Genomic DNA, 12,396 nt, shown 5'->3' with positions numbered 1-12,396 from the left:
TACTTTCCTACCAGCTGTAACGTTTCTTGCTTCTCTGGAAGCAAGCTGATGCTCTCCTACCTTTTCCTCTAAGCCCTTTTTTCCTTTTTAAAATGTGACTGAGAGGAAGCTATGTTGGTTATCTTCAACAGTCTTGTCTGATCTTACCCTGTCTGCCACTGATTGCAGCATGCCTCCTGCAGTCTGGTCGCATTCTCTTCTCAATTTCCAATTTTTTAACCTTAAAATTTGTTTTAGTCCTGTGATCACATTCTTGTGTTTCTTCCATATTGCTATAATACTTAAAATACTTAAATAAAATAGTTATTTTTCTAATACTTAAGAACCCCTTCAGCAGAACTCTCCTATTTTCTTTCTCACTGTTCTTAATAAACACTCAGTCCTACGTTTTACTCTTTACATCTTCCCAGTCTTTCCCAATAATTTATTTTGGGAGTCCAGGATGATCTCCTTCTCTTTTGATTCATGCCAAGAAGTCCTTGTTGGGCTCCTCATGCTTAATGTTTCTGTTGCCCTATTCTAAGTAATTTGCAACCTTACACAAAGGAAAAAACCCAAGAATATTTGTTCCAGACAACCAGATCTAAATCAGCAGCGTGTTCCAGAAATCCTGGCTGTATCTCTAGGGTTTACCTCATGCCCCGGCCAGAAACTAGGGAACTCCTGCTATAAACAAAATACCAATGACACCAGTTGGGCTTCCTTTGTTCAGGAAGAATGGCAAGCAAGGAGACAATGCAATCGCTGGGCATGCAATTACTAGTGCCACCTAACTTCAGACTCAAAGCTTGCTAGGCTTGGCTTTCTTTATATACAGTGCATATTCTCATGTCTAGCGTATTGGTACTTGGTAGTTGCCTACAATGCATATTTAGACACACATACTTTACTAGTATTATGCTTAAGTTATTCCAGATGGTATGTATGCTTTGAAACTAGATTTTATGCATATATAGTGATCTGTGATGGGTAACTGTACAGCTGAATAAGAAATAATGAAATTATATGTATGCATACACACACATTCATCTGCAAATCCACCTAAACTACTTTATTTATGCTAGTTGGCCAGCACCAGGGTGACTCATTATTATTCAGCACCCTTCTGTCCAGAGCAAGGCCTCCATAGTAGCTGACAGCCTCTGTGTTTGTTGTCACATACAGTATTTATTATCATGTAAAAACAGCCCATTGCTGTGTGCTGTGACCCTGTCTGGTAGCGATGAGGTTCTCCTTCCTTAGTGCCAGACGTGTTTTCATCCACTCGTCAGCAATGCTGGTGAGCACCACCCAGTACCGCTGACCTGGCTGGACTCCCTGTCTGGGGGTGACCGGAGCCCTCGGCAGGGCTGATCTTGAGGGCCCTCCAGAAGCAGAGGGTAGTGCAGTAAACAGCCCCTTCGTAAAATGCGTACAGCAAATGACACCTCAAACCCAGAGTTTCAGCTCCTGCTTAACCTGGGAGATGAACAGAATCAGTTCACGTTACACTTACATCAGGGCTTTTCAAATGCAGAATCACAAATTCTCATGTAATCTTATGGCCTCAGGATTGCAAGTTCAGACAGATGGGGCTGCGTTCTGGTTAGGGGTGGACAAGCAGTACGGATGTGTTGAGTATGAAGTGAATTAGAAAGTTTTGACTAAATGCCAGTGTTTTTTCCCGTAATTCTGTCAAGGCATGAAATGGACTTCCCCGTTATCTGGATAATACATTCAGGATTTTCACTTGTCTCCTGGATTTCTTTCTCTTGAGGCCACATTGGCTGACATGTTTTTTTTCAGCCAAGCACACTGCTTTGGTCAGCAGAAGCTCCTGTCATTACCTCCCACAGCTTCTTGGGCCACGTTCTGTTACTGCTGCAGCACCTGCTGCTCTGGGGGCGGCAGCATGGACGAAGCCTGGTTTCCTACCGATTTGTTCCTTCAGCCCCAAAGCTCTTCCGAGTCCCCCCATGGCAAGTGACCTCCCTCGCTGTCCTCCTGCAGCCCCAGCTACCCGGCCAGGAGACAGCAAGCCTCGGGGCTGTCCCTCCAAGGGCCCAAGCAGCTCTCTGCGGCTGTGCCAGCCCTGTGCCAGCCCAGCTTTCCCGTGCCGGGGTACCCCTGCGTACCAGCCGCACGCCTGCCCGCGTTCGTGAAGGTCCCTCATGCATCAGGGTGACCAGACCACCTCCTCCTTGAAGGGTGACAGCCGAAGTGTACCAGGGGGACGTGCCTTCTCCCTCCTCCCCACACCCCTGCAGCGCACAGCCAGCGGCACCGCGCTGGCCCTGCTCCGTGTCCCCCTGCCCCGGGAGCGGCCGGGCGAGCCCTGGGCCGGCTCAGGACCATTGCTGGCTCCGCCGGCTGTGTCCCCGGGGAGGGCCCGCAGCAAGCCGCAGGCGTGTGCCTGCCCCGGGGCTGCTGGGGCGCTCGGGGCCGAGCAGCCTGCCGACCACCGCGAGACCGAGGAGCGTCGCTGCCGGGGCCCGCCGCGGCCCGGGGACAGGCGGGGCCGTGTCCCCGCCCGGGGGCGCCGGCGGCAGCGCCCGTGCGCGGCTCTTCCGCGCCGCGCCCCTCCGGGCTGGCCGGCGGCGGGGCGGGGAGGGGGGCGGGGCCGCCGGCGGAGGAGCCGGGCGGGTTTCCTGGCGGGGCAGCGCTAGCGCGGGCCGGTGGCGCGGCGTGGGCAGGTCCGTGAGAACTTCGCCGAGTCCGCCCGCGGCGGAGGCGCGCCCGTGTCCGCGTCCGGGAAAGGCCACCCGCGGCCCCGCCGCCTATGCTCGGCATGGCCGGCCGCCTCGGGCGCGGGATGTGCTGGGGCAAGCGGGGCCGGGGCAGCCGCGGCGGGGGCGCGCTGCTGGCCCTGGGGCTGCTGGCCGCCGTCGGCTTCCTCGCCTGGCGGCACGGCCCGCCGCCCCGCCACGCCGCCCGCCGCGCCCCGCCGCAACCGCCGCCCGCCGCCGCCGAGCTGCTGCGGAAGCCGGTGTACACGAAGCCGGCCCTGGACCCGGGGGCGCCGGGCGAGCTGGGCCGGGCGGTGCGGCTGGAGCTGAGCCCGGCCGAGAAGCGCCGCCAGGAGGAGAGCATCCGCCGGCACCAGATCAACATCTACCTGAGCAACCGCATCTCGCTGCACCGCCGCCTGCCCGAGCGCTGGCACCCGCTGTGAGTACCCGCCGCGCCACCTGCCGCTGCCCCGCCGCCGCGGCCGGCCCCGGCGCCAGCCGGAGGGTGCTGGCGGCAGCGGCCGGCGCGGGGGAGGCGTGTCAGCTGCAGCTCGCTCGGAAACGTGGAGGCTTTGCAAACTTGAGACACGCGCACGCACACCCCCCTCCTGGCCCACAAGCTTTCAGATCACAGGGTTTGCTCACAAAGTTGAAGCCGTCGGTGACTTTGCCTGGCTCCCGCTCCTCCACAGGGCAGGAGGAGCGGCGTGGTGGTGCTGTGTGCCGCGGGGGAGCGGTGGTGGCAGCCCTGCAGCAGCGCCATGCCGCCGCGGCTGCTGTCCCCGGCGTAGGTCCCTAGGCAGCAGCGTACCTTTCCAGTCGCTCCCGGCTTTAAAAGGCTTAAAAAGCGTAAATGTTATGCTTCGCAGACTTCAGCTTTGCATTGTATTCAAGCGTCTTACGCTTTACCAGAAGCGATGTAGAAATGCTCACAAAAGATGCATATCGTTCTTCTGAACTGGGACTTTGTTGCTGGATACTTAGCTGCTGGGTCAGTTTACACTTACAGATTACCTTTCCAGTTGTGATATTAATGCCAGGTGATGGCATGCGCAACTGTAAACTAAGGATTAGATACCATTCGGTGAGATGATTATAGTTTACAGGCAACAGTTTGGCACAGTGGTGAAGTCAGTGCCACACAGCGGGTCTGACTGTTTTGGCCTAACACAAATGCTCTGTTTAGTTGAGTGGTTCATCTTGGCGTGGGCTGTCCTGTGAGTAACAGCGCCAGTGTTGCAACAGGTTTGTATGGTGTGGTAGCAAAGAGCTGTGGAAAAAGCAGGGCTCCGTCTCTACTGTGCATTCAGTTCACATCAGTGTGTCATGTCTGGTAGTTCACCCAACCCTAGTTTTAAGTGCTGAATCTAAAACATTAATCCTATGATAGCTCTCAAAAAATTGCAGTGCAAATGCAAGGCCTTTTTATTATAAATTTGAGCCTGACAGTAGGCTTGTTTTCCTTAATTATCTTCTGTTCTCCCCTTACGAGCAGTCTGTAGACCACAGGCTAAAAAGGAGTGTTCTAGTTGCTTTTCTATGGGAGGAATTTAAATAATTTCAAGAAATTATTTTGGACTCCTGCCATTTCTTTATGACAGGATGTTAGAGGAAATGGGAGATGACAGCTGTTGAGCAGGGGACGTTACAGATGCACGTATGGAGATTCTTGAAATGAAAATAATGTAAATGGGCAGATGGATTTTGCTACAGTGACACACCCTTGAATATTTGGATGTTGAAATGACAAAATGTATCCAAAACAAAAGGATTGCAAAGCATCAGTGACATATTCTCAGAAATAATTGCCTTCTGAGGCAGGGGCTGTGTTGTACTGTTGTAGTATCTGCTGGCAGGTGCTTCATGCCTTTTCATACAGCCAAATCTAAATTATGGCAGAAACATCACAGAACAGCTATCCAGCTCACACAGCAAATGTCAAAAAACTTCCCTAAAGGCACTTTTACAATGAAGTCGTTAACTACCTCTCTTAAGCAAGATCATGTAAGAGATCAAAGTTAAAAAATAAAAGTACTGAATAAGGTATCACCAAGCCTGTAGTGATAGAAAATTAATTGCACCTCAGTGTAAGATTAGAGGCTGTACAGGTTGAAATGTCAAGTCTAGAAAAAATATGATTTGGTTTTTCTATTTTGAGGTTGGTAATGCTTGACCATTCATGATCTTTAATGAACATTTGGGTGATGGGTAGAGGCTGCAGTGGTAGGAAATAAGTAGCAATGGTAGACTTCAGCTAGATTTCAGCAGTCCACAAAAATGATGTAAAGGCTAAATTTTTAGATGTGATCAATGAAACAGTTTTGGTACCTGAAGACAAGAAGGTGACTGTTTTTTTTCAGTGGAGTCCCAGAGGAGTAGAGACCAGGGAACTGTGTGCTGGCAAGCCCTGGATCCCTTCCAGGCATATAGTTTACAAACTGTGTAAGGAAAAGAATCAGTAGTAGATAGGTAGGTATGATCTATTGAGAAAGAGTCAGCTTGGCTTTTGTCAAGGATGACGTGTCTCACAAACATATTTGAGCTCTTCGGAGGCTGTAATTACGTGGATAAGGAAGTGTGGCGTTATTTCCAGAGGCCTTTGATGAGTTCCTTAAACAGTGGTGAAACAATGTGGAAATTCCTTGCATTTATAAATAACTGGGTGAAAGCGGGGAGGCACTTGTTTTATTTATTTATGTATTTATTTATTGGTGGAGGGTCACTGGTAAAGTCCCACAGAAGTCTCTTGTTGGTCCCAGTGCTGTTACAGCATGGCTTCCATAAAGAAGTGACTAATTTACAACTCTTTAGCCTGGAAGGCAGGGTACCGAGAGGGTGCCTTTTGGTGAGCCGCTGCAATGCTGGGTTGATGCATAAAATGGATAAAACAAATCCTGGCCCCTCCTTGTCCCAGAAATCCATTTACTGTAATGGATAAGGAAGTCCATCTACTAGAAAATTCAGTTCAAGTATTCATAAGATATTGACAGATACTATGCTTGGAGACTTTATTCTGGGCTATGCACTTTTGGTCAGTTTCACTTATATACTTATGTGTGTAGAGGCGAGTCTGGAAATTTTAGATACCAGGAAAATGGGAGGATGAAAGAAAGGGCAATAAAGGGAGGCAGTATCCCCACCACCTGGATGTCCCACTGTTCCTTTTAACCTTAATGTCCTCCCACACTTATCAGTGAACCCACTCTCTGCATGTGAATTTGTGAAAATCACAAATATTTGAAACAAGTGAAAACCAGAATTTTGCCAGTAAGCCTCTAAATGTGGTCTGCAAAATTGGGGATACAAGGTGTTGCTTTATCAGAAACGGATAACAAAAAACTTTTCTGGCTGTCACATGTACATCCTGGACCTGCTATCAGACCAGAAATGTGGCAGTAGTTATTTGCTAGTACCTATCTCTGGTGATGCCGTGCAGGAGGAGAAGAAGCATAGTTTGACTGAGATTACTCCCCCAAAGAATGTGGTGTTTGATTACATTTGACTATGAAGCCTCTATAGATGTTATTTACTTTATTACAAAGTTTCAACTTTAGATGCTTCTACTTACGTATTTCTGCCAGTGTAGATATTCAGAAGGCCTTTATTCCTTCTTATTCTCACAGAAGTGGCTTTTCTGTGTACATGTGTTTATTTCTGGGAACTGATCCTGTTTCTATTGAAACACAGACCTGGAGAACTCAACAACTTCTGTTGTTTCCTTTAGACAGTTCGTGCTTCCTTTAACTGTCTGCACTTGAGGTCAGCAACTGATAATGTTGTGTTTCATCACACAGAAACATCAGTTTTATGGGTGGCTATGGTTGTGTGTGTGTATGTATATATATGTGTACGTATAAACAAATTACATAAGCATATATATAAAAACAAACTATAAAAAATGTTCTTCGGTAAAACTTTATGCATAAAAGTATAAGGAAATTATTAACTGGTGATACAGTTTGTACAAGGTTAGAAGTGAAATATGCCGTAGGGTCAGGGAATGATGATGGTTATAAGGAACCTCTGGGGTGTGCAGTCCGACGTCCTGCTTGAAGCAGAGCAACTTCAGTGTTTGTGTCACTAAAGGTCATCCTTGCCCTGTCAAATTTGGAAAGTCTCCAAGGATGGAGATTCAACAGCCTCTCTGGGTACCTCTTTCAAGACTACATCACTGCCCCATTGAACTCCCTGTACTGCCCCCCCGCCCCATGTTGTCTAGATGGCCCAGGTTGTCTTCCCAATGTCTATTCTTCATTTCTTGAATTCGTACACATACAGGAAGCAACAGTTATAGCAGGTTTAAAGCAAGCAGGCATCCTCCATCAGACAGTGACTTGCTGAGAGCCCTGTTGGGGCTGATGCCCTGTTAAGCGCAGCGAGATGAGCTCTGGGCGGTGTGTTTTGGCCACTGCTGCTGTGCAGGACTAGGCAGGCAACTGATGGGGTCTCCTAGGCTTTTGCAGCTTGTTACAATGTGTAAGAAATACATTTCCAGTTGTTCTGCTAGAGTTCTTTTAAGATGAAGGATTGTTCTCAAGCATTGTTCCTGATTTTGGACATTTTACCTTCTTATTTCAGGGATGGTTTCTGTAAAATCACACCAGCCTTCTTTTGGCTTGCTCTTGTTTCAAAAGGAACAAAGCAGGGATAGGCACTTTTGTGCTGGCTCAGCATTTTGTGTCGTCTCTTTCACGGTAGAAGCCTGAATCACAGGCTTCTTGTGCTTGCCTGCAATACATGAATCCTTGTGCTTGCAAGCAAATGGATTTATAAGTCTTGCTTGTCTTTCCTTACCTTGCAAATGATTTTGGGTAGCTACAAAAGCCCCCAAAATATTGATTGTGGTCTGCATAATAATTAGTAGCTATTTTAGATGTTTGTTCTTTAATTGTAGGTAATTTTCTGTGTTTTGAGAGAAAGCTTGTTTATATATATGTTTTATATATATATTTATATATATCAAAAAGTATCTGTGTGTATATATTTGAAGTGTCTGTATATTGATAGGTAGATATACACAAATACTTAAATTCCTCTGTCACCATCATTTATGCCTATAATGTTATTTATTTTTTGGGATATTGTCTTTGAATTTAGTGTAACAATCTTGCACTAAGATTTTTCCAACTTTCAAAACTGCTTTTCCCACCTGTTCCCAGATTTGAATGTGACTCTCTTACAGTCCAGTCCCACTTGCTACCATGGTGTGTTTTGTTTACTAGGTTGTAGGCACCAAATTATGCAGGCTCCTCATCTGATAGTAATTTGCTAGCAAATTCTCAGAATAATCCTGGAGACTTGATTTTAATCCCTCTTCTACTCCAGAAATCACAGCACCTGGTTTTGATGGGCATGCAGCTCCCAGGAGGTTTAAGCTGACCCTATTCTAGGAAATGGTGCAGCAGCTGAGCGTTTCCTCCTCAGCCCACCATGACTGCCTGACTTCACTCAGGAGCTTCTCTTTCATCTCTTATCTAAATGTGAAATAACTGCAGTGATTCTTTTTGCAGTGGAGAGCTTACCTGCAGCAGCTTGACCTTGCTGGCGCATCCCTTCCCTCTGAACGTGCAGCTCATTGTGTGCTCTGTGCCCAGGGCTTGCTTTGGAGTAGGTTTTGTTTTTAAATAAGCAGGCTTGCATTTTATAGCAGTACAAAGTACAGCAATGCTTCCACAAGTACTTTGATATTTAGGGTATTTTACTATTTTTGTTTCCTGTCTTCTGTAAAAATGTGTCGGTTTCCTTTGTCATTATGCTTTCATTTAATAGTCACCTGCAAACTTCCAGAAGAACTCACATGATTAGTTTTTGACTGCTTTTCTTTACAGCTTCTGGTAGAGATCTTCAGTTTCCACTGACATCAATATGAGTACTTGGTTTCTGTTGATTTCATTTTTAACCTGGCAAAGTTTCCAGATCAGTGACAGTAACCACAAATTATGATTTTTTTTTTTCTCTATTCAAGCAGTGCTTTTACTATATATGATTGTCTGTAAGAACCAGGTGTACCCACACCTTACTATTAGTGATGGTTACAATAACTTCTTTCAGTTACTGTATTGCTTTGCAAAATGCTTTTCTTGTCCTGTATCAAATTACTCACATCAAAGTAAGTTTCTGAATGTAGGTGTAGGAAATAGTATGGCTGTGTGCAAATGTTAAGTGTAAGTTTCTGAATGTAGGTGTAGGAAATAGTATGGCTGTGTGCAAATGTTAAGTGTATCTTACTACCTTGGAAGAAAATTGCAAACATGAGTGAGCATTTGAACAAAATGAAACCGCTGTTTCAATTCAGCAAAATAAACCAAATTGTTTTTTCTCCATGGATGCATGCAGAAATGCCTTCTCATCTGTGTATCCAGAATCTGGGTTAGGTAGGAACTTCTATTGCTGCCTTCTAAAAATTTGCAATTAGAAGGATCTATGGATTTCTTAAATTTGTGAATTTTAGGTATAGATTTAGTCCAGCCTCATAGGTGGACTTCCTAGACAATTTTTTCTTGATGTATTTTTAATCTGTCTTAAAACAGATTTGCTTTTTCCCCCCCAAACTTCTTCACAAATATTTTCTTTTAGTTCAGAGTTACCAGCTTTCTTCCTTGCTTCTCACAATGTTTTTATACTAACCAGTGGAGCCCTTTATTATCTGAAATCTTATAAAACGATGTTTGGCAGTCTGTCTTGCCGAGACCTTACTGTCACTGAGAGAATCATTCTTTACAACAAAATAATCTGGAAAACCATTTCACAATCTAGCTAGCCTCTGTTTTCAGAGACTTGGTCATATCATGGTGTCTTAGACCGTACTGGGGGGCTCTCTCCTAATGTGATAGGTTTCAGGAGACACAACTTAGGGAGCAGTTGCCTGGGCTGCTGGGCTGGGTCTGGGTCATGGGGAAGTGTGGCCCAGCATCGCTTTAACACCACACTGCTTACGTGTTTCACCCTTGCCCCGAATAATACAGCCATTCTGGCAGTTATCAGCACCTTGCTGGTATCTGCTTTGCTAATCGGATCAAGACACACCTTCTGCAAATGTCAGTGCCTTTTTCTGCAACATCTGAACACACGTGGGGTATGTAGGTGTGCAGGATAGGGTGCAGCTGCTCCATGCACAGATAAGACTTTTTTTTTTTTTTTTAATGTAAAAGAAAAAAAAACACAGAACTGGTTGGGTTCTGTCTCTCATTAGCATTGGATGGTGTTTGGAAGAGATAAGAATAATCTGGTTTATCATATCCTTTAATTCCACTGGAAGTGTTGCACTTCTGTATCCTAGGTTTTAATGTAATAGGGCTGCAGTGCTTTTGGCTCACACACTGGATTTTATCCATAGGTTGCTCTCCCCTGAGGAGGAGTGAGGAGCAGCTGTTTCAATGCACATTCAGCCTGGAGTAGGTAACACAGCCTTGGTAACTCTGCAGAGTGGCTAAGAAACCAGCACCATGACCCATGTCATGCTGCTGAGCTTGGGATGCTCATGGATGGACCTGCTGAGCCCTAAGCTGCTGCTGGGAGCAGGAGGGATGGAAGAGGTAGAAAAGGGGGGAGAAGAGGACCCAAGCACTACTGTGTCCTCTGCCGTGGCTTTGGGAGGGTGGGAGAAGGAGGTGTTTTCTCTTGGGTGAAGATACCTGTCTATGTATCTAGGGGTGAAGATACCTCTGAGTCCACATAGCCGCCTCTGCAGCTTATAGGGTGGGAGTGGAGAAGGGGAGTGGAGAAGGTGAAACTAGATTGAGGTGCCCAGTTTCTGCCATTTGTCCACATCAGCTGTATCTACTTGCAGCCTACAAAAAGCCACGTTTGAGCATGTCTCTGTTTAATTTAATGTCTTAACTCTGTCCAAATTAAGAAAAGGAGGTTATGTTGTGAGTCAGCATGTCCATGTCCCACTGTAGCGAACCCAGCAAGCCTGGTTCCTAGCCCACTGCGTGAAAACCAGCCTGAAGTTGGAGTCTAACGGCTTTTGCTAGATGACATTGTGACAGTGCATATATGGCAACGCCACGTACTGTAGTCTGTTTAATCAGATATAGCAGTGACACATGCTGTTTTGAACTTCCTGAAAGAAGCTACACAATCTTGAACTAGCCTGTATTCTCAGGCACTCACATAACAACTTCAAAAGCAAAAGTTAAAAGAGTATACCTTTAGAAAGCATTAGATGATTTATGAACAGATTGTATTCTTAGCAAAACTTTGAAAACTCACAGGATGTTTCATATTTTTTCTTAAAATATGAGTAACTGTGCATATGGGACATGAAATTTGGAGATTAAAAATATGTTTTCCATTTCTGTATTGTTGTTGCAGTTGTGGTGAAAGTTTTACATAGAAGTATGCTAGGAACCATTCCTAATTAAGTCATTGCAGCATGCCTGGCATGCACACATTCATGGTCTCTCCCTGTGTATAGATGTGCATCTCTAAGAGAAACAGCTCCTTACAATGAAATAAATTGAGTGATTACATTAATTGACATAAATGTTCTCCAGAATAGCCCATTCAGTTTTGTATAGGCATTTCCTCACTGAGATCTCCTTAGTTTCTAATAAATAACCTATTGTAAAGCTTGCTAACAGAAGACTTTGTAGTATAGTAGATTTCAAGATTAAATTATTAAACTTGTCAGCCATGTAATCTTAGCTAGACCATGACTGCAAATGCAGTGTAAAAAGGTAAAACTGAAATCCTGCAGGAATGTGGGTGTGTGATGATACACCTTTACATGCTTTGCTTCAGTTTGTGTTTTGTGGAGTTAAATGTTTCAGTAGATGCTGTAGTGAAAGATCCAGGAAAGATGGTGCACGGTGAATGTGGTTTTAAGTTTGTGTCTGGGTACATAGCAGCATTATTCTCTCTCTCTCTTCCCATCTAAGGATTTAAAGATTAATGGATTAATATACTTAGAATTTTAAAATATAGACGTTTGTTTCAGTGTAAATCGATAAGCAAGTAATGCCGAAAGGCAAATATTTTGTTTTATACCTGCCCTTTAAGCCACAGTGTGCCTGAGGGAGACGGAGGACAGTGCAGAAGCAGGCTTGCTGCAGGAGCAGGGCAGTCTCCCAGCTCACTCGCTGGGGGTGCTGGGGGCAATCCCAGCCACGTTTTCTCTCGGTGCAGCTCTGCTTGTGCATTTTCTGGTGGGCTGCAGAGAGCAGGAGCCATCGGAGGGCAGAGCCTGAGCAGGTGTTGCACCTTTGCATCACATTACCTGCTATCATTGTTATCCATTATGTATCAGTGTTCTTCAGTGAAATCAGAGTTCTGTTTAAAACTTTATGCCTTTCTTTTCTTGGCTCTAAAAAAACTACTCACGTGTACTGGCAATAGGTTTTTCCTCAGTGGCTGGTACTGGTATCTGGTAACTTTTTCCAAAATCAGCCTGACCAGAGATAGGTGTACTTTTCTGGAGAAAATGAACCCATTCACCATGAACACATTTTTACCTTAGGTGGGTTTTTTTGTCAATATATATAATTATTATCTATGTAAATAGTAAAGTTCCTGTGGTTGAATAAGATAATGAGAGTAGTGGAAGACCGTGTCAGACTCCAAATGCTGGTGCTTTTGCATTCGTGGCCCATGCTTGGAAGTGCTGCCTTTACAGGCAGCCCATTTCCTCATGTCTGTGTTAATGTTTTTGTGAACCGTTTGGTAGTTATGATAATTAGGTTCAAGG

The 12,396-nt window shown here is 45.5% G+C and overlaps 1 protein-coding gene across 1 annotated transcript in view; it reads left to right on the top strand.

The window, feature by feature from the left end:
- Positions 1-2,616: 2,616 nt before the first annotated feature.
- Positions 2,617-12,396, top strand: part of GALNT12 (polypeptide N-acetylgalactosaminyltransferase 12) — a 48,527-nt gene continuing 38,747 nt past the window's right edge. Inside the window, exon 1 of the mRNA XM_056332619.1 lies at positions 2,617-3,147. Coding sequence (XP_056188594.1) covers positions 2,759-3,147 — 389 coding nt within the window. The 5' untranslated portion in view covers positions 2,617-2,758. The remainder of the gene's footprint in view (positions 3,148-12,396) is intronic.

The sequence above is a fragment of the Falco biarmicus genome, chromosome 3 (assembly GCF_023638135.1).
Source record: "Falco biarmicus isolate bFalBia1 chromosome 3, bFalBia1.pri, whole genome shotgun sequence".
NCBI lineage: Eukaryota > Metazoa > Chordata > Aves > Falconiformes > Falconidae > Falco > Falco biarmicus.
Note: the sequence above shows the minus strand (reverse complement) of the source record. Positions and strands in the feature narration are given on the sequence as shown.